Source organism: Zootermopsis nevadensis, unplaced genomic scaffold, assembly GCF_977971745.1.
Source record: "Zootermopsis nevadensis isolate Lab colony 2312 unplaced genomic scaffold, Znev_1.0 Znev_ptg000002l, whole genome shotgun sequence".
Classification (NCBI taxonomy): Eukaryota; Metazoa; Arthropoda; class Insecta; order Blattodea; family Termopsidae; genus Zootermopsis; species Zootermopsis nevadensis.
The window spans coordinates 16,584,573-16,607,846 of NW_028259134.1; the positions used below are offsets into that span (position 1 = coordinate 16,584,573).

The 23,274-nt window shown below is 36.3% G+C and overlaps 3 protein-coding genes across 5 annotated transcripts; 1 reads left to right on the top strand and 2 right to left on the bottom strand.

Moving 5' to 3' along the window:
• Positions 1–168: 168 nt before the first annotated feature.
• Positions 169–20,519, bottom strand: LOC110838437 (amidophosphoribosyltransferase). Of its 2 annotated transcripts, none has more exons than XM_022081621.2 (10): positions 20,390–20,519; positions 10,003–10,188; positions 9,654–9,775; positions 8,954–9,102; positions 7,842–8,094; positions 6,756–6,986; positions 6,021–6,148; positions 5,432–5,653; positions 4,467–4,587; positions 169–4,174 (listed from the first exon to the last, which is right to left on the bottom strand). In XM_022081621.2, the coding sequence occupies exons 2-10, from the start codon at positions 10,158–10,160 to the stop codon at positions 4,035–4,037; spliced, it is 1,524 nt and encodes a 507-aa protein (XP_021937313.1). In that variant the 5' UTR covers positions 10,161–10,188; positions 20,390–20,519; the 3' UTR covers positions 169–4,034. The 2 variants fall into 2 exon arrangements, with proteins under 2 accessions (XP_021937313.1, XP_021937312.1); XM_022081620.2 differs by lacking the exon at positions 20,390–20,519 and adding an exon at positions 14,501–14,638.
• Paics (PAICS bifunctional enzyme) lies at positions 14,736–22,729 on the top strand. The gene is made up of 8 exons (XM_022081633.2): positions 14,736–14,877; positions 15,576–15,779; positions 16,432–16,610; positions 17,179–17,383; positions 18,928–19,124; positions 19,275–19,425; positions 19,972–20,130; positions 20,444–22,729. Exons 1-8 carry the CDS (start codon positions 14,865–14,867, stop codon positions 20,608–20,610), a joined length of 1,275 nt encoding a protein of 424 aa, XP_021937325.1. The 5' UTR covers positions 14,736–14,864; the 3' UTR covers positions 20,611–22,729.
• LOC110838442 (uncharacterized) lies at positions 20,722–23,156 on the bottom strand. Of its 2 annotated transcripts, XM_087351436.1 has the most exons (3): positions 22,998–23,147; positions 22,752–22,884; positions 20,722–21,744 (listed from the first exon to the last, which is right to left on the bottom strand). In XM_087351436.1, exons 2-3 carry the CDS (start codon positions 22,839–22,841, stop codon positions 21,166–21,168), a joined length of 669 nt encoding a protein of 222 aa, XP_087207562.1. In that variant the 5' UTR covers positions 22,842–22,884; positions 22,998–23,147; the 3' UTR covers positions 20,722–21,165. The 2 variants fall into 2 exon arrangements, with proteins under 2 accessions (XP_087207562.1, XP_021937331.1); XM_022081639.2 differs by having other exon boundaries at positions 22,752–23,156.
• Positions 23,157–23,274: the final 118 nt, after the last annotated feature.

The following is a 23,274-nucleotide window of genomic DNA, read 5'->3' on the forward strand; positions in this document are numbered from 1 at the left end:
ACTTATAAAAAACAAATTTCAAACCAAACAACATAATTCATATAAAACTGGGTTCACATAACCTATATAGTATGTGGCTGGCTTCTTTTCCTCCATGTTAAAGACTAAATACATATTACCAAGTTTCTATGGAACAAGGAATGGAGAGACTGGAAAGTAAATGTAAAGTAGGAAAAAAATATATATTTATTATATATAGTTGAGCAATGTACAAAAATGGTAGATATTTTCCTACATGTAATACAAATAATGATGAATTAGGCTTAGTAAACATGTATAACATTTTACTATGAATCTCTAATGGGAATGTATAAGTAAATGAAAGGACTGAGCTACATGTGCCATTGTACATTGGGGGCACAGGAATGGCTCCAGACATTCAATATTCAACCTTTGCACTAAGAGGAGATGAATGTTCATCTTAAACTTCTAACTCAAATCTTGTAACACCAGGGGAGACAATCCCAATACCATCAGGGACAGATTGTATGCAGACCTCAAGCCATTCCAAATGTGTTGGTCAGTAATCAATGACCATTCTTCAACCCTCAACTATCAAGAACCATGACTTTGCATGAGTTACTGTGACTCAGCATATTCATTTCAATAAGTACAGTATATTTATTTTGTGTTCACCATAACACAGTATGTTTATAATAAGTACAGATAATTGACATTGGTAATTCAATGATTGCACATATGCAGCTACAGTATAGAGTAAAAATACTGTTATATTAACAGAGACCTCAGTAGTCTCACTGATTTGGCAGTTGTAGAGAATGAGAGACAAATGTTACGTTCTCAGACAAGTTAACAAGTTTTTGCACTAACCTGAAATAATAATATTAATTTTAGAAATATTCAGAAAACTTTGTACATTCTGTCACAAATGAAGAGCAAAATTTTATGTAGGGACAGACAGTTGTGCAATACCTAACTGTTACCTCTATCAAATCTTGTCTGTAATTAGGCATCACAGAAAAATGTTTTGTACCTTCTACAGTTCTTTCCTCTTTAACAGAACACAGTCAGTTTAAAATACATAGTAAAATAACAAAATAAAATAAAAATAAGCACAACACAATTAGGGCTAGATAAGTATTTACATGTAAAATAATATTTCAAAAACTATTAAAGTTACATGGTAAAATGTTGCTTGGAGAGGACAACCTATTGGTCACATGGGTATAAACTTACATACTACCATATTTTTAAATATGTGTGTATATATATATATATAAATATATATATAGAGAGAGGACTGACATTTGTTTCCACACCAAAAGTTACTCTAAAAAAATCCAGGTGTTTTTGTGTGTGTTAAGTCCACACAGAAACAGTTTCTACCACCAAGAGAGATAAATTACCAACTACATAAGAAAATTGCCTTAATGTGCAGTCTTCTTGAACTATTCTAGACTGAAATGTCTATCTTCTAAGAAATATCATGAAGGACTTCAAATAGTTTTACTAGAAATAAATATAACTTAGCTTCTGTTTATTACTAAGGAAATTTTCTATGTTCTATGTTTACTTCCTTTTTTCTCCCAGTTTATTCTTGTATTCTTGTTACTTGTATCGTTTCAGTGGAATGACAGAGAGAAATTAAACCGCTATGTGCAATAGTTTTTGAGCAACAAAAAGTTCAACAAGAGTAAAGTATCTGTCCATAACAGACTGCAGGACAGCATTAAGATGAATCTTAGGGAAAAAGACTGTGAGAACAGAAGATGAAGAAAAGCCAAATGGCCAGCTTTCGTATTAGTGGTACTTACTTTCTTCTGGATTGTTCACAACCATAGTATCAGAGAACAAGAGAAAAACAAAAATGCTTCCTTTAATAACTGTCCTGCATTTCAGTACTTGGGGGGGGGGGGGCACTAACATAACTTTTGCATTCAAGAGTATTATATGGCCTATACTACTACATCATTTGCCATAGAGAATCAGATATTATGAATGCTTAAATCCTTAATAATCAAATGCCGAGTTATTCCTTCAAATAACAGCACTATACTTGTGCTATGTTGACAGGCACAATTAGCATACGTGATTAATACATATTACTTATGAGGTTTAGTTTTACTCTAGTATAATAGCCAACATGGTGAAGAGAACATAAAAATAGGCTTCCTGGAAGTGCTGTTAATAAAATTATAAATATGTATAACATATAATACTTTCACAAAAGGTAGTCTTGACATTTCAGACCAGACTTCTCAGTTGTGTAATCACTCAAGCTGCAATGTCAGATCCATGAACAATCTAAATATTCTGCATACAAGAAGAAAGCTATATAAAGCATATCTAGCATTAAATCCAAATTAGCTGTAGTCATCAAATTTGTGAATCAAAATAAATTAGCAATGATCATATTTATTTGAAAATATTTTAATCATCCAAATATAAGATGAGATTTTTGTTTCATACTAATACCCACATCAGGAAACTAAGCCATAATACAAAAGTCTTCACAATTATTGTATCTTTTTTTTCTGTTATAAATAAAGATTAAAACTTTTGATGTTCGATTAAATTTTTCCAGGTTGTAACTAAAGATCACTCTCACATATATTATTGTATAACATTTTATTTCTTTAGTTAACAGATATTAAACCCTCCAATTTCTTTCAATTCAGAATTCTTAAATAACGAATGTTAGATATTTGGCTTGGCTCAGGAGCCCACCCCACTGCAAGGTCTCTACCTATAAAGGCCAACAAGACAGATAAAATTCCTCAAATGGCATTTTGAACCCACAATCCCAGTCTCTGTGTGGCTAAAAAAAAGTAAAATTACAATTAATTACATTATGACTGTGGTCAGATATATGGTTAGTGAAATTTTATAGATTAACAATACAGTAAAGATATATAATCTTCTATTGGTGATTGTTACTGTGCAAAGAAATTATGGATTATGTGTATACAAGAAGAGTAATATATATGCCTTCTATGGCAGTTCTGACAAGTTATGGTATGACTACGGCTATATGGCTGCTAAGTAGACACCTAACTAACTAGTCCACATCTTTAACTTGTAAGATTAACACAGGCAGAGAAAATAATAACTTTGATGGGATCTTGAAATAAAACACATTTTAATCCTCTGCCTGTTGGGGATGGGAAGGATAAAAAATATGGTGTTTCCTTAATGATCATAATGTACACATCTAAAGCTGTCTAGGAGATGAATCAACATGTATAAAATGGACGCAGAACATGTACAGTAACATTCACCAGTATACATCATCACGTCATGCCTTAGATGATACTCCGTAAAAATTCTCCAAGCATAAAATCACATGCCATCATAATAAAATGAACTACAGGAGAGATGAGAAATACACACAGGAAAACTTGAGGGGAAGAGACCAATTGGGAGATGTAGCATAAATAGGAAGATAATAAAATGAATCTTAAAAAGAAAAAGAGTATGGGCTGGATTCATGTGGTTCAGGACAGTGGCCAATTGTAAGTTCTTGTGAACACAATAATGAACCGACTGATTCCATAAAAGATAAGGAATTTACTGATAAAATGAGCAACTATTAAATTCTCAAGGACTCTGTTCCATGAAGTGAGGATGTTAGCGTTTTATATATTTAGCATACGGTTTTCCAATTTTTCAGAACTAATGCAAGCTACAGAAGGAACATATATTTACCTTTTATTATATGAAGATGCACCACTCTTGAGGCTGACCACATGATTAAAAAGAAATCCTACAGCAGGAACACAATGCATTCATGTTATGAGGCATCTCATCCAAACCACGTAAGATGGAGACGGTGCACAAGACACTTCATCGAAAACAGCTGAAGGGTTAATTTATACTCTACAGTTAGAAACCTTGCAAATGTGTTTTACAGCACATTATGTCTGTACCATACACTTTAGCATCCTCTCTTCAGTTAGCTACAGTATGAAGATTTTAGGCAAGAATTGGATATCGTGCTTCATAGATGACCACTGCTGCCTTACGTGACTGGAGGACTGGTTGAGGTAAGGATTCAGCCTGGCTGCTACAGTCTGCTACCATTCAAGTTTTTCTGGATAGTTCCCTGTAAGGCAGGCTGTGCAGTGACCAACTTTACTCGCGTTCTTCTCTGCGATTCGGTACCTCACAGCCTGAACCAGACCTTCTACGGACAGGTATGCTAGACTGTCAGCACCTGAAAAGCAGAGCTGTCACATAGGTATACGGTACCTCATATGTTTAAATAATCTCTGCAGTTATGAGACCGCATTTCTAACACTGAAGACAAACACATACTGCTTCCTTCCATATCCCTTCCAATTCATTAATCATATTATCATCCACTACACAGTCTGAGCTAATGATAGCAATGTTAAATAAACCACAACTACCACAAGCAAAGAACAGGTATCTCAGAAACAACTCATTTTCAGACCAAGAGAGGGTTATTAACAATTAATGCTGTTTTTTTATTTTAAAAAACTTACCCACATGTTTCGCCAGTTTCAAAGGATCTAACTTGTTTGCAATGAGTTCTTCTCTTGTTGGAATGTTAATACCCATGTAGCATGGATACAGAAGAGGTGGTGAGGCTACTCTTACATGAACCTGAAAGAAAAACATTTGGTCAAGTCTGGGTGACGTGAAGTTCGAATGATGACAAGTATGAAGATGGCCCACTTGACTTAAATCATATAAAGCAATTCCTTACGAAATACAAAATACTTTTGTCATGTTAGTACACTCAAGGGTTCTTTCCGGGAATAACAACGTTGTATTTTACCGAGAACTATTTATGAAAAACGAAAATAACAAAAGTAAAATTGTGTTACAACAAATTAGGGAATAGCAGAGACTGAAATACAGACAAACTTCTGACAAACGTCAATAATAGTTTCTAAAGTGTTCATCCTTGTCGTGGTCGTGGGGCTTGAGTACCTCAGTGATCCCAAGAGCTATGCTGGCAGTAGCATAGCTACTGGTAGGGCCTCCTTAGCCAGATTGGTCGAGGGGGAGAGGTCAGTCTAAGACAGGTATCCTGGTCCTCCAGGTTGGGGGTTGGTCGCAAGGCTAACAACCTTGCACCGTAAAAAGGAAGATGTTTCAAAACCTCGATCAAAGTCTCGGACAGACGGACCTAAAAGAGGACCAAATGGAAGAGGAGAATTGAGAAGGCCATGGACCGAATACAGACCGTAGAGCCATAGAAGAAGAAGAAAGTGTTCATCCTCATGTTACATGCTTCAAACATACATTTCACTTTGATTTAAACTGTGATGCAAACCTCATTACAAATTATGATCTGTTAAAAGTACATATCCATAAATGTATGAGATTCTTTCAAATGTACCCACAATATTAATTATATACCTGTCCTAAAATGGAGGTTGGGGGGGGGGGGGCAAGAAAGAAAAAGAAATGTTCAACAATTGGTAAGTCTGTATAATGTTACCTCCTTTGCACCAGCATCTCTCAACAGCTTGATTATAGGCCCAATAGTATTGCCTCTGACAATAGAGTCGTCAACGAGAACCAGTTTTTTGCCAAGCACATTTTCTGACAGAGCACCAAACTTCTTAGCTACGCCGAGTTGCCTAAGCCGTGTACTAGGCTGGATGAATGTCCTTCCCACATAGCGGTTTTTACAAAGCACCTCGGCGAAGGGTATCTTTGACTGAAAACACAAAATGATGGAAAATTCACTATCACTTTTAAATGCTATACACATAAACGGCACTAACAGTAAGATAAACATTACTGAAAGATTTTTATCTCCCAAAAATGTTGCATTTTAACACTACGATTAAAAAGAAGTAACATACCGAGGCAATGAAAAAATATACTGTAACATGTATATTTTATTCAAATGTGAAAGTGTTTATATTTAAATTCTCTCTTTGTCAGACTCTAATTACTTCCTTCATTTGGTTCTATACAAGTGGAATCTGGAATGCAATAATGTACAACCGCAGTTCTATAAAAATAAATACGCATAATCACATTAAATTCTACTTTAATTGATAAAAACAAGTCTCACATACCTCCCTGGAGAAGCCATGGGCGGCTGCAGTTCCTGATTCAGGAACTGAACTAACAATGTCAGCATTCACATGCGCTTCTCTTGCTAATACTCGTCCACACTGCATCCTTACAGAATACACCATTTGTCCTTCAAAGAAAACAAAGGAAGTTTCAAGCTTGGTATCAGGCCAACTGTAAAATCTAACACACAATTTATCTTCAATACAGAACGTCCTATTTCAGTGCATCCCAAACAACAGTCAGTAAGACATATATGTATATATATTTCACCAGAGCTTAAAAAGTTAATATCTTATAACAAAAATTTGTTCTAAGAAATTAAATTATTTGTGTTGAGCAAAACTATTATTTTCCTTTCCATCTTGGGTTGCATTTAATGGTGTAAATAAGTTCTGTCGTGAGGAAGAGGACAGTTTTGGTGCTGGTCACTGCACCCCTCAGAATGCGCATAACATTTTTTCAGATTTTAATATCACATGAAGAATGTTTTGGAATGCTCAAAAGAATTAGATTTGTAGACTATTATTTGTGTAATACATTGTAATACCAACATGACACCAGTCTTCAGGATATTTATTATTATTTTACCAGAATCAACTGGAAATTACCTTCTTCTTGATAAGTATTAAATGACATGTAAGAAATTAATTCTTTATAATTCAAAGTGGAAATTATAAACATCATTATCAGAAAGTGTAATTATCTGCCAAAAATATTTTAAAAAATACACAAACCCTCAAATATGCTGTCAGAACGAGCAAAGTACACATATTCAAATATACAGAAGGCTTGTGGTTTGGCATTTGGTCGTTCAACAATGCCAATAGTCTTGATACCATCTTTAGTCATTTCAACAATTTCTCCAGGAGCCACCTCCCGTTCATACCGTGCCCCAATTGACAAGAAGCCACAGGACTCAGATGAGATAACCCAACCTTCTTCCATTTCATCTTCATTTTTGTTACCTGCAATACAAAATAGATCACAAAAATTATAACAACTACAATTTCATAGGTATTCGAATATAAGTACGCAACCCTCAAACTTACAACATAATTCCACAGACCTACATCAAGAAAAACAATGTTATTTATGACAAAATATAAATAAAATAAAGATTATACAAAACATCTTACAAGAGAGAGCATTAAATACATGTACAGAATGAGAATAGTAAAAACCTGGTACAGGAGCAAATGTCCAAACCAAAGTAAAAGGAAAGAAATTTTTAAAATATGCAAAAATTATACATTTCATGCACAGTAATAAAACAAAAGGCTGTTTCAATTATACAGTATAGGCTCTCCTTTTTAAAGTATCTAACAGATAATCAATAAAAAAAATCATGTTGTTATGGACACATGACAGTTCATAACCATAGGCAGGTTATATTTGACCCTATTCAAAATGACATGACAAAATAAAAATAAATTCACCTCCGCACAGCAAAAATTCTATTAAATTTTCACATTTTGCACTGAATATGAACCTGACTCATGGCACAGTAAACAGTCAGAGAGCTAATCCATCACCACAACTCGTTGATTTTACCATTTCAGTCATTTAAATATATGGTTCCTAGGAAACGTAGTTCTAGAAAGCAGGACACATTGTGTTAAAAACACCATGTTCTTTCAGTTTCACAAACTTTCAAAACTTCTGACTACAAAAAATCATAGGCAAAACTTTTTCTTTTTATAGGATAAAAAAAATTCTCTCTAACTCTGAAAGAATCTTTCATGTAACCGAAGTTCTTCACACAACCACCAGAGTCCTTCATGTCACTAAAATGCTTCATATAAGCAGCAGTTGTCTCTAACCATTTGTAAGTTTGAGGGGGACTATCTTCCCGATGCAGAGAGGCCTGTTGCCATATGGGTCACGCACACCATATATACGATCCTTCTGCATGATAACAAGCGAGTATGAGAGAGGAGCCAGTTGCATCAGGTGCTTGATTCTTGCCGGCCAGTCAGGTCCATTAACCTCACCTTCTGGGGGGTTCAGACAAAGAGCCTGTGTGATTAGCTCACTATCAGAGTGAGTGGAGAGACCCACTCCTCGGCCCAGTACCTGTAGACACATCACAGTGTCAGATCAATTTACAATTTTCTCCTATAAGAAAAAGAAGGGTGACACATTACAATATTATAAACAATATCCTGGTTAATTTTAAGTTTTTCTTTTCAAAGTGCATTACATGGAAAATATACAAACTCTTGAAGATTTCTGTCTTCTGGGTTGTTGCGCCGTGTAGTCTGGTCGATGTTAACCAACATTTCAGAGATCATACTGCCTCCATCATCAGGGTGATGAATAATCCAATAGGGTGTGGCTGGGGGCAGGCTACTCCATTCACATTCCAGCACCTATAAACCTAGCCCCACACCCCCTATTGGCATATTCATAGCCCTGATGACGGAGGCAGTATGACCTCTGAAACGTTGGTTAACATCGACCAGACTACACAGCGCAACAACCCAGAAGACAGAAATCTTCATACTCATCGCCCTGATGACGGAGGCAGTATGACCTCTGAAACGTTGGTTAACATCGACCAGACTACACAGCGCAACAACCCAGAAGACAGAAATCTTCTTTTAAAGACTAATTCTTACACAATTTTTATATAATTTTTTCTCTAAAAGTTAAACAGAATAGTATATTTGCCATAAAACAATAATTTTGCAGCCGTTTATTGTTCACATTCATCGCCCTGATGACAGAGGCAGTACGACCTCTGAAACGTTGGTTAACATCAACCAGACTACCCAGCGCAACAACCCAGAAGACAGGAATCTTCATACTCACCACTGTGAAAACCTCAAATCTTACATAGTCTTTACAATATTACTCAAGCGGTTTTCCACAGACATAATTAACATTCACACAAGTACAAGAAAAATGAGAATAATAAGAACCAAACACACACCATTTTGCGCAATGATCCACAGTTTACAATTTCTCCATTGTGTGCAACAGCCAGTGCCCCATGGGCTGTGTGAACAACAAATGGTTGGCAGTTAACTTCTTCTGACGCTGCACTTGTTGAGTAACGTGTGTGCCCAATTCCCAGATTTCCTACAACATAACAACAATGCATGATTACAATCGACAATGATCATTAAATCCCAGTGTTTCTGAACAAGTGTGTTATGACACATTAAATTAAAATTAATTTCTACACATTTAATAATCATAAAGTATCTTAAAAACAGTGAGATTTTTTGAAGCCCAATTTTACCACCTCATCACCCTGTACTGACATTTCTTTGTTAAGCTCTTGCCTTGTTGACATTTTTTCACGTTTCTTTGTATTTGTTACATGCTGTGCCTTTATAGAATATAATTTTTAATCACAATATTTTATTTGTCTGTCATGCTTAGGCAATTAATACTTGCTCCCAAATGTTAATATGTTAAATTATGGATCTCTTTAACTGGCACATACATGTTCTTTTATTATAAATCAGCAAAGAACTATTCAAGAAAACGAAGGCATTTTCTAAATTTAACTCAGCATAGCAAGGATTTGATAATTACTATTACTGATGCAATTTTCGTCACTGGGTCCTTGAATACTTGTTATATCACTACTTTAACAAAGCGTAATCATTCATACTTCAGCTTACCCCTCAACTTCTTCATTGAGTCATCACTGAAGACGTTACTAATCATCCCCATTCCCTTGTGGACCCGGAATGCCTTTGCATTGTTGCCTTCGCTCGTTACAATCCCAGCACTTTCTTGTCCTCTGAAGAAAACATGTGTTACATTATACACATATTTATAGTGTTATTATATTTGAATTTCCTAGCAGTATCTTAGGATATGAACCACAGCTATTCATCACGTACCCAGTTACTTTGTTCACTGAGCTTATTGCTACATAACCACATAGCACTAATTATGCATCATTTTTAGTAACACTCTGCAAAATAAAGAATATTTTGTACTGGAGAGTAGACTACTCGACATTACCTGTGTTGCAAAGCGACGAGTCCGAGGCAGATAACTTGAGCAACATCAATCTGTGTGGGCCACTCTCCGGTAGCAACGCAACCAAACACACCACATTCATGTGTGAGACCTGTCTCCTCCTTGCTAATTACCGTCTTCACTGATTCAGAAGAAGCCATTTCTTCAACAGTATTGGAATATTACTGCCTAAAAATAAAATGCAATATGTATTATATGTTATTTCATAACAGTTTCTTTTACCTGGTCCTAAAAGAACCATCTTCCAGACTCTATCGCACAGGTGTTCCAACCCAAATTAACTGGATCCTGAAAGTAATTCATAGCACACACCTCCAATCAGTATTTTATTTCAGTGAGATCATACCATTTTTATACCAGACTCCCAAAAGAAATGAGTCAGATACTAATAAGGCCTTAATCATATCCCTGGAATAATTAATCTGTTTCCTTTAGCAGCTCTGTATCTTTTGGACCCTGAACATGTAACTATGAAGATCAGGTCATTACTTTCTCATATCAGCTATGCAAATGGATCTCTAGCGCATGAAAGTAAAAGCCTCTACGCGTATGTTAATTTCTGCCATAACAGATGTACTTTGTGAGACACTGTACTTCTTATTATAATGCACTACCCAGTTTCTGAAATAAATTTAATGCAGATGCAATTTTAAAGACTTGGCACTGCTCCCATCTAGGTGATTGGTTGCCATTACTGAAATGTTTCAATTTTTCTCATCTACATTAGTCAGAGGACTCAGGACTGAATCCAGAATTCTCTGAATACTAGTTTTGTAACAGTGGCAAGTTATAATAACATGACAAAAGTTCTCATGTAAATGACCTCACAAAACTTTTATCAAACACTATCTCTAGAATGCCAGTTTAAACTACTATTCAAACCAAACACATTAATGCTGAATATAAAATTATGCTCAGCAGAAACAGAAAAATGGGAAAGGAGTGAGAGAGAAAAAACAGAATTAGCAATTTAATACAATTATACAAAATTCTTCTGTGCAGATTATAAAAATATGACTACTACAAACTTATACTACTTCACTGTCATATGATAACTGGACCTAAAACTTTCCTTGAAAGCCTAAAGGAACTCTTATATCCATCTTGTTAAAGCAGCCACAGTTTCAGTGCATTTCCAATTTTCATCACTCACCAAATACTAGACTATTGTTTTGCATGAAATGTTGGAGGGTATTTCTGAAATATTCATATTGTGTAAAATTATATCTATAAATGAACCTTATAAACAGCGGTAATTTTTTACCCTCTCTGTCGAACATTTGCCTGAAAGTCATTCTAACATCCATCTGAGCCCGACATTTAAATATCCGAGTTCCAGTCCGATGTCGGACTGAGTCCGCCACGTATTTTACGCATTTTTCACGTGATCTGGAGTCAAACTGAGGTTGGCAAACAGTGTCAGCATATCATTCAAGCCTTCTGCTTTGTAATAGTTCTATCCAAGTTTTCCTAGTAAGACTTTGTGTACCTTATAATAGTGATAGGAGGCAGGAGAGTAAAGTCGTTTTATTCTGACACATGTCGAAGGAAGCCAGGATTCCACACCAAGTGTTTTGCCATACATCATATATTAAAGGAATACCATCGGGTGTGCAGTTGTCATATTTACTTAGAAGAAAAGTCTTTTATATCTGATAAAGTTAGAAACAAATATCCCATCTTCCTAATAAGAAATTCTATTTTTTAATTATTTATGGCGCATAGAGTAGTCTACCACTGACATGTGCATATTCTTTCATCTTCTTATCAAGCATTCTTTATGTGCAGTGACTTCATCGTTTACACTTGCGTTCTGTTTCACTTTCCAGGTGTTGATCTTGGTCTTGAACTTTCAAAAACAATCAACGCAAAAGAAGCGCAGCGCTGAGAATATGAAATCCAATGCTTATACTCGTATATCTGCATGCAATATGAGATCTTTAGTCTTCGCAAAATGGATCTCTAACAGACAGTTAACGTCATCTCTACGAAAACAATTATCACGCTGAATATTACTCAACAGACAGGTCACGACATATGATCCCAGTACTGACGTCCAGTGGTATCATGATTATGTGTAAACATGAGGATAATGCTGATGAAAGATTTCATCCATCATGAACAAGAGTGGTAGTCTGCAGCTTCCGGTTCAAGAGACTAAAAACCTCGGTCATAGTGTCGGTATGAAGTAATTCACTGCTAACAAAACGGCGAAAAGTCCCATTTCATCATACTTTTTCAACCCCCAATTGTCTACATGGCCATTCACATTTTGAGTGTTCACTAACCGCATTACAAAATCTATAAGGGGGACCCCCCCCCCCCCCCACATAAGAGTTCCAGTGACTAGAAGAAGATAAAACAGTATTATTTCCTACTTGGCGTATCGTTTCTTGAGCTACCCTTTTACACCTGCATACGTCAGTACAGTACCAACGAACAGGGTGATGAACGAATAATAAATGACGTGTAAGGAAGTGGTGGTGTATACACAAGGTACTATACCAGAATTTGCTCAGAGGGTCAGAGAGAGAAAATCGAACCCGCAACTCTCTAAACACGACGCATTAGTGTTATGCAGTAGGTCGGATTTGAAGTTCACATCGATGTGAGTACGAGTCTTTTGTGTTGTAGCGCCGAGTAATCTGGTATAAGTTTACAAAAGTTTCAGATGTCGTTGCTGCCTCCATCATCAGGGCGATAAGTACTCATCTACCAAATTACACGGCGCTACAACCCAGAAGACAAGCCATCTTTGTTGTCCACTGGACTGAAAAGTCCAGATTCAAAGACTGTCCCTTTCTAACGAACTAGATGGCTTAAGGAACCCAAAGATTCATCACCGAACGAACCAAAGACCTCCACCGGTTCCTGTCCTGGGCCAGCAAAATCCAACTGCCTTCAACTCCTATCTCGCATAGATCCCACCTGATATTATGCTCCCACCTACATCTAGGTCTCACCAGCGGTCTGCTGCCTTCAGGCTTCCCGACCAATACCCGGAGCACACCTCTTGCCCCATCCATGAGTGCCACATGCCCCGCCCATCTCATTCTTCTCGACTTACTCACCCTGACAATATTGGGGTAGGAGTATAAAATTGAAGCTCATCATTATGCAGTTTGCTTCAACTACGCACCATCGTCACAAACTTTCAGAAATGAGTCATCATTATGCAATTTTCTCCATACTCCATCCTCTTCTCTCCTGGGCCCAAATTATAACCGTCCACTCTTCTCGATTTGCTCCAGCTAACTCAGGGTCACTCACGGGGATCGAATGTAGAATAAAGTTACAACTACACTTAAAATTCAGTACATTTACTTAATAGTTGCTTTTACATAGAAACGCGCTTATAATATAAATTTGGTCTCTCTCCTTCGACTTTCTTATAATACTTCACTGGTCTCATTCCTTCAAAGAGACGCACTCAGAGAGTCTCCCACCTGGTCTCCTCCCCTAAAGAGCTTACGCGTTAATATTATAATCACTTCTTTGTTCAAAGGGACTTCACCGCAGCATTTTTTCTCATAACTCCAATACACAATCATAAACAGATTGATAACAAGAATAATGAAAGCAGTGTAAGCATACGGACGTCAAAACAAGGTCCAGCCGGTTACAAAATATTCTCAACACTTGCAATCTATGTTCCTTCCTCAGAGCGAGAGACCATGTTTCACACCCACACAACTGTGCCCTTCTGCCGTTGTGATATAATTTCTATTTAATTGAATTTATTAGACATTAAACATGACTCTGAATGGGGGATCAAATTATCACAGAGCTACTACCTAAGTGGACAACACAGAAACACGCATGGCCATAGAGTCATTCGAACCCACGACTCCGTGTAATTTTCAACACCCTTTCCTTGCAAGCTCGATAAGCGTGTGTGAATTTGACCTCACCAAACGTGGTTGATAGTATGCGAAAGTGTATGTCTTAAACACAGTATGAATGGCATTCATTTGAAAACAGATAAAGGTTGTACATCGCAAAAGAAGTCAATAATAATCTCTCAATAAAACTTTGCCTATTATAAGAATTTACTTAAATGCTACATTTATTAGTACAGTAGCAATATTACATTTTAATAGATAATTGTTAATGGCAACGTTTCGTAAGACCGCCACTGATTGTAAACAAAACATACAGGAGTGACTACTCACTTTACTCGCTGCCACAACCGAGAACTAACAAAACATGCAAATCACTTCGAAAAATGTGCTCAGTGAATATGCCTATTAATGTCAAAAAAGACGGAATAACAAAGTCACAAGAAACTGTAGCCTCCAGCCAAAAAGTGTTTTAAACCACTTGTATGCATGTTCATGGCCACTGCATATGCCTGGCAATGAACCAAAAGTTGGCTTCTAAGTAATTAAATCGTACAGAACATGATAAACTGCACAGAACCACCTTAAAATGCATAAGAATTAAGTTTATGACATACTTTTCACAAGGCACTTGTACTTACGTTGTATACACTCCACCTAACTTCGCAGTCACTAACAAACTGGTTACCACGCTCTATGCTACTTACTAACTACCCATGTGCCCTGATCCACTGTTTCTTGCCTTTCATTTCTTAGCTTAGCGATTTGCTGGAACTCCGTCCCACGTGACCGATAAATCTGCGAAGACTATACACAACAAACAGAAAGGTGATTTATTTGCTGCCATGGATTGACGCTAAATGTAGGGGCGAGTATAAGCACGCTACCAATACTAGATTAATACAAACATCCGCTACCAATCGTGGTAGGAGTGACTGAACAGGAAAATTTAGTAGTCTAGAAGGCCGAACTGACGCCGGACGCTTGTACCGTTACACTCCAGATATGACTGGTATTGGTGAGTAATTTTCAAACGCACAATGATGTTTTTGTGCCTGGAATACTTGCATACCTCTGAAATGCAGACACAGTTTTACGGTATTTATACGTAATACCTCTGTTATCCATAAATTACAAAGTGATATGTAATAAACAGAGATCAGCTGAGTTGGTGGTTGACCTATCATGAACTTAGTACCCTGAGGATGAGGACGGTTCTCTAAACGTTGGTGTTTTCTCCATTAAACCACTAGACACAGCTGCTAGCCTTTGAAGAATTCATTATGACCTATCATACTCTGAAACAAACTGAAAAGACAGCTCTTCTAAACATGCTTTTGCTGGAGTGACTTCAATCTATTGTCTCCAATTCATTGGTATTATGGAACCTGTCGGTGAAGTTCATGTAATTACATATGATTCATTTTAAAGTAATCTTATCATCTCTACTGTCTATAAAGTGGATTCTTTTCATGATGCTCATGTTCAAACATTTTGTATGCATTTCTTGTTTCCTCATGAGTGATGCATTTTATACAGACTGTTTTGTAACAAAACAGCAACCTGTTCCACAAACATTATTCTACTTTCCAAATGGTTTCTCTGTTATTATTCTTTTTAGGATTTTTTTTTGTGAAACAAAAATATGCACTAAGAAGGGGATGCCTGTTCCATGCTACTAATTAGAATGTGACAGTGTTTGTGTGTACTTTGCAGTGGATAATTACAAGTTTGAGCACCTGATCATAGAGGGCAAAACAAAGCAGGTATGGGACCTACCAGCAATGCCAGGCCATGTTCTGGTGTTGAGCAAAGACCGTATTACTGCAGGAGATGGCATCAAAGCACATGATCTGGAGGGCAAGGCTGCTATCTCTAATCAAACTAATGGAAGGGTGTTTGAAATTCTCAGTTCTGTTGGTTAGTACAGGGACTGATGGTATATTTGACCTAATCAAAAATTATATTGATTTTTTTATTGTTTTGTAACATTTGTATAATCATTGTGGACCTGATGTTTTTAACTTTTTTTTAAATTTTAATTTGTGGTGTTACTTATTTGTCAACTAGTATGTCAAGAAATGCCACTTTGAGAAAGATGGAGAATTTTTGTTTAAAGTGAGATGATTCTGAACAGCAAAAGGGGGCAACTGGTGTGAAAGCAAAGGCTGACCAGGATTGGGATAAGAAGTTGGTTATTAAAACTCCTTTAGAAATCTGGACTACAGACCTAACAAGTAGTGTTATTTCTTATTCTACTTGTAGCACTGTTTTCATTTCATGAGTTGATGGACAAAGAGTCTAAATGTGTGACTGTGATTTTTACCCATCTATGATTCTGCCTTTTTAGAGTTCAGTGCTGGATCATGATGTCATTAATTGTGTAAATTTGGCAGTGGTATATTGAACCATGATATTCAGCCCACTGATAGCTATGGTCTAAGAATGCAAGTTATTTTACATGTTAATTATGTTTAAATTTGTCATTATAAAGTAATGACTCATTTTAGTGCCAACAGAAAATGAGTCAGGTACTGAGCTATATTCTTAATACCTTTGCTGCATTATATAGGGCTCAAAACTGCATATGTGAAATCTGCTGGAGAGAAATCCTTTATAGCAAGAAAATGTGAGATGGTTCCTATTGAGTGGGTGACACGCCGCTTAGCAACAGGGTCCTTCCTGAAGAGGCACCCAGGAGTGCCTGAAGGTTTTCGCTTCAGTCCTCCTCTACAGGAAACATTTTACAAAGTAATTATTGTTACTTATGTTATATTCAGTGCCTTTTAATCCATTCTTCACATGACATACATGGAACAGAACATATTACAGGAATTACAGGTATTACTTCCCAGAAACTGCTAAATTAACTTTTGTAAAAATTTTACTGGGGGTTGGTGGAACAGAGACTAAAACTTCTTAGGCAAGCTTAATTTTGGTTCCTACTGGTCCAATATAACCCCCTACTTTAAATGAAGCTCAGATCAAACAGACATATTGCACAAAAATTCTGACACATGATATAAAATAAGGTCTCATTAAAATATATAACTTTTATTTTAAATGTTCCTTTAATATTTTGAATCTTTAACAAAATACATGGCAAAGTAATTACTGACTGCAGTGTGATATCTTTAGCATGATTTACTTTGCAACAATAGGTTTGCATCTCAGTAATTGCAAATGAAGGCCAATGGTGTAAGAGAAACTGTGGAAAAGGCATTTTGAAAATTGTCTACTCCTTACTACTCTTGTATTAAATATGAACAGTGTATTATTCTTCATGATGTTTCTGATTTCATTATGTGACCTTTGGTAGGATGATGCAAACCATGACCCACAGTGGTCAGAGGAGCAGATTGTGTCAGCGCAGTTCAAGGTGAATGGGCTTACAATTGGGCAGGATGAGGTGGACATCATGCGACGGACCACTGTGGTCGTGTTTGAAGTGCTAGAGAAAGCATGGGCAACAAGGAATTGTGCCCTTATTGACATGAAAATTGAGTTTGGAGTAGACTCAAAAGGTACACAAAAATTTACTTTACTTTTGCTTGTGTTAGAAACAAATTCTGTGGTTCTTTGTTTTTAATATATATGCATTCATGCTGGGATTAATGGGAGGGGGGTTGTTATTTTGATACTGTAATACGAGACAGGCTAGGTAACTGACCAATCAACCATTCTGACAAGCAAACTTATTAAAGTTAAAAATACCCAGTGTACAAAGAAAAGTGTTAATGTGTACTGTCACTTCTGAATGCTTTTGTACATTATTCTCATTTATTTTGTGTGTTTACCATCCTTGACAAAATGTGTTATGTAACAAGAGTATAGTTACATTATTATGATGCTGATGGGGCATATACAGAGACAATTATTGTTTCATAAAATATAATGTAGTGAAAGAACTAACAAAAACTTGATCAAATTAATTATATCCCAAAACAATACTTTCTCTAGGACCCATTTAAATACGAAGTGAATTTCACTCATGTTCCATTTTACTATAACTAATTATACTGAAAACTGTCCTTCTTGAGAAACTAATGGTAACTTAACTGATCAAGAAACTTTATACTGTTTATAATTTATGAAGGTACATAGTGTGTTAACAAGTCTTTATCCTGGGCCACATGAATCCAGTCCTCACCCTCATATCCTGTACCTTTAAGATTAATTTTAATATTATCCTCCCATCTTTGTCTAGGTCTCCCAGGTTGGATACTTGATAAAAACTTCCATAAAAGACGGAATTTCTTGACCAGCTGACTACAACTAATATAAGGTTCTGAAGGAGGACTATGCCTCATGGAATAGTTAACTGTACAATGATTAAAGCAGCTAGTATAATCGTAACAGTGAAGTTGGATTGACGTGGTGACAAGATATCACACACGCATAACAACAAAACTGTCACGCTGTGTGTTATCAGGAGATATATTCCCTTAACCTTTGCCCAGATCAGACATACATGCTAAAAGGTCAAAGAGGAATCCCTATGGACACAGAATGGCAAACAACAATTATCTGTAAATTAAACATCCAGAATAATTCTTGTAATTGTGCCAGAATGTGGAAATTATTGCATCCTTAAGTATGTCAAATTTCAAAATTCTAGATCTTATCATGTCAAGAAGTGGTCAACATAAATAACCTTCCATATGACAATCACTCCCAATACACAACTGAAAAAATTATGAAGAACCTGCTGCCTGTACACTATGAATCAGATGTGTTATGGTAATCAAGTTCTAGAGTTTCTCAACAAGGTGAAAAGGTCCACTCCAATGAAATACACACATTTTCCAAAGCCACTGTTTGTTGTTTTGAAAGTGTTATTGAGCTCAACACATATATCATATGATATGCTCCAGAGTAGGAATGTTCAAAAACTTTCTTAAGCGTGACTTAAAACTTTTCAGTAATGTCTGTACACTGAGACTTATAAGAACAAGCCTGACAGTTATTGTACAGGCACTGTCCTACAATTATCAGCTAGAGAGTTAAATGTTTCAAATAGAATATATTTTGTAAGAATAAAATTTAATGATGCATCTTTTATATTCAGGCGAGATCTTGGTGGCTGATGTTATTGACAGTGATTCATGGCGCCTTTGGCCTTCAGGAGACAAGAGGCTTATGAAAGATAAACAGGTGTACCGTAATCTCAGCACTGTCACCAAGGAAGATTTGGACACTGTGAAGTGTAACTTTAAATGGGTCGCTGACCAACTTGGTCACCTAACTCTGGATACAAGCTGTCTTGTAATTATGATCACGATTCACTTAACAAATAAATTAACATTCATAATTATTCCACAGAAAGTAGTCATGAATGGAATATATGTTACAGTTAATGTTCAATGAATATTTAATTCAGTTAAATATCCCTGATTTTATGCTAATATTTTCCAGGTTGTAGTGCTGATGGGCTCACCATCAGATGAAGACTACTGTAAAAAAATTGCCAAACACTGCAAAGAACTTGGTTTGATTTGCCAATTACGGGTGACATCTGCTCATAAGGGAACAGAGGAGACTCTCCAAATATTGGCAGAATATGAAGGTGTTTATGTAATACTTTATGATACAATGTACAAGATGGAGACATCTAAACAGTTTCATGCCTTGGCAGAATTCATCCTCAGGAAAGAGCCCCAGGTACCCATTAGCTACAGCAGGCTGATGGTGGGGATCCCAAGCATCAACTGTTACGTCATTGAGTCCATAGACAAAATATTAAAAGAAATAGCTGTTTATTTGCACAAACCAAATCACAACTCTAATATTTTGGCATTTGTTTTATACACAAGGGACCCCAATCATCAGAGAACAGTTGCAAAATTTTACGCATTCCTTTGATGGCAATAATATGAAAAACATTTGACTAGTGATTTGTGGTGAAAGAAAATGAAAAGTTCTAGGTTTGCTTTAATGTTCAGAAGTCACCTTAAGGATGGAAGGTTAGGGGATGAAGCAGCAAGAATTTGAATTTACGGTGAAGCCCCCCCCCCCCCCCCCCCATAAAATGGAAACACCTTACGTCGAAGAACAAGAAAGAAGAGATTCTGAAACTGATCATGGTAAATGCTACTTTTATTTTTGCTTCCAGGTTCTATTGAGAAAGTAGTACTGATAGCAGTTGCTGGAAGAAGCAATGGACTTGGACCTGTTCTGTCTGGAAATGCCTGCTTTCCAGTTATCAATTGTCCCCCAGTCAAGCCAGATAATGTGGCTCAAGACATATGGTCCTCTCTAAATATACCATCAGGTGAGATATTATTCTGCCACAGTTTTAATGAGAGATTTATCTCAGTACCTTCACATCAGATGTGCATTTGGGAGATACTCAGTTTGAGTCTGTGAAGATATCAACTGTCATGAGTACTGTAGGTGTTGGTCTTATGGTTTATACTCATACTACACATTTACAATTGGTGAAAGCACCCGACCAATATTTTCCACCTCTGTAATACTACTTTCATCAAGAATATTATCTTGTGTTTAAAGAATTTATATTATTTCCCTACCTTAATGAAGACTGCAGTTTCTTGGTAGTGGCCTCATGTCTTCTCTGTACACAGGGTTGGGGTGTACAACTGTTGTGTACCCAGAATCAGCAGCACTTGCAGCAGCTCAGATCCACGCCCTTCATGATCACATCATTTGGGCTAAACTTCGGGTGAAGCAGCTCAACAACTTCATCTCTCTCAAGGTGGCTGATAAAATGATCCGAAACATGTCTGTATAAATGAACATGTTCATTTGGTATTTGGTTGTAGCATGTACATTACTTCCAGATAGTACAAAAGCGAAAGAACATAATCATAGGTTCGAATCCATGTTATTATTATACAAAGAATTATTTTCTATGTTGTATTTTCTAAAAATATATAACCATACATCATTGCGAGGTCCTACTGCAAGTGGCACTAGTGGTTATCCCACCTCAAAAGTTTGTACATCCACCATGTTGGTATTACCAATTGTAAAACGCTGAAAAGCACAATTTTAGGCTACTCTTGAATGGCATAACATCCATACCAAATTTCATTGAAATCTGTCCAGTGGTTCTTGAGTTGAATCATACAGAATACAACTAGCTGATGTCAGTTCAAACTAATTCCAGATACTCCTAAATGTTGTAACTAGCAACTTCAATATTGGCATTACTGAATAAGGCATGATGGAACCAAACTGAATGCAGCTAATGCACTGCATGGAAAGTACAATGAATAACACAATATCAGTGCATGTAGCAGTTATCACTTCTACAAGTTACTCCACATGTTTCTCAGGGAAATCTTTAACTGTCGGAGACACTGTCAGAATCTGTCTCAATATTTCTAATGCTATCATTAGTAACCTTTATTTGTTTTTCTACAAGTCTTGACATCTCATGTGTCACACTCCTTGATGCAGTTGCTTCCATCAATGTTCCCAAAATTCTAGCATCACCATCAGGTAGATCAGACATCCATGAAGGGCCTGCTATTGGTTCAGGCTCAGGCCTTGTGGTCGCCTGTTTCTTCTCAGTACTATGCAATGGAGGAAATTCTTCTACCTCAAACATAAGGTTGATTGAAGAGTTGTCATGAACATGTTTGGATCCATTTTCCTGACTTTTATTTTTAGAATTCCCACCAATATCCTCTGGATCCAAGCCAGAATCATCTTCAGCATTACATTTTGCATTAATATTCTCACCTAAATCTCTTCTCCTTAAAAATACTCTTGACATGTGTAGTGCTTTACGAGTCTTATAAACATAATGAAGGTTATGTTCTGGAATGCTTGTAAAAACAGGATCACCTCCAGGGGGTACTGGATCCTCTTCAAAGAAAAGAGCTGTCCCCACAGTGTCACGATATTCCCCTGCAAATGTCTGAAAAAGATGTACAGGGACTGAATATTGATGCACACTATACTACTGCTAACATTTAATTTGCTGTCCACCATAAAGTCCTCAGAATGTAACAATATTAAAATTAATAATATTTGGTATCTTTAAAATATCATTTCCATCTATATCTTAATTCTGCTTTGCTCAGCCTCAGTCCCCATAGTTGGATCAAATCCAGACTAAAACAAGATGCCTCCTAAACACAACAAATAAGTGGAAATGCTACATCCAAGAGTGAGGCATCATTCTGTGCTCCTTGATGCTGCTGATGTTGCATTTATGTTGGATATTTTCTTTAATTATTTTGTAACATATATGGGCAGTGTCATGACCAATATCAAGAAATCTTCCATATTTGACCATTTTCTTCATACTGTTTATCAGTACACATGGACAGAGCCTGAAGGTTCATACATACACTATTAATAACAAACTTGGAATCAATTTTGTAACAGAATAATTAAACTCTCTTCTCTATAAAAATGTAATAACATCCTCTTCTCGCAAAATTCTATATAATTTCTTGTTTCCTCTTCCAAACTATGTATCTAACACTTTGTAATCTCTTGAATTCATTAACCTGGCAATACTAGAAAGGATTAATTTGACAAAGGTGTAGAAGAAGAAAAAGTATTCAACTCAGACATATATAATACTAAATAAGTTACACAAGTTATTTAATATATAATACAAAATGGAGTAGTAATTGCAATAGAACATGTTCTCTTAAGTCTATAGTAACAAAAGTCACATTGTTAAATAATTAATTGACCCAATAAACCCAAACCAGGAAACAACACTGAGGGGCCCTGGAACATGGCAACGTGGGAAATTAAAGACTATTGTACACTTTACCCATTACCAGAACTCATCTTGGCAATTTGACAGTCTCATGTTTATATAATTATCAAAATCTTGCCTACTATAACTATGTAAGAAATTTAACTTTCATAAATCTATATGTATATTTGTCTTTGTCTTACACATACCTGGTTTCCAATCTGCATTACCGGTCTTTTTCCTTCAACACCAATCATCTTGAACATTGGAGACCTATCAAGAACGTCCTTCTCCAACATGCCATTAAATTCCACATGGACCAAGAATTCCTCCTCTTCACTACTAGACATTAAGAGTTCTATTTGTGTCACAGTACACACAAATAAAATGCAAGAAAGACGCAAAACTACTTCTAAAATTTTTGCACAATTTTATACTATACGAAATAAACAAACCAAACAGGTAAGGTTAGATTAAACAAAAATACAGATTTCCGTCCTGCACACTGTTTTCGTTGGCGCGTTGTGGTGCACGTCTCACAAGTAAGACAACTAAGTAAAAGTTTAATATGAAAGAAATTTGCTCTTGAAGACTATCGATACATTTAGCAACAAATAGATACGTTATCTATGACAGTTAGTAACACTATTTTCACTCGCAAGTTGGTGTTCGTTTATTTATTGTTACCAATACTTGACGATGAAAAAGCAACAAATTTATATTACTGAACCT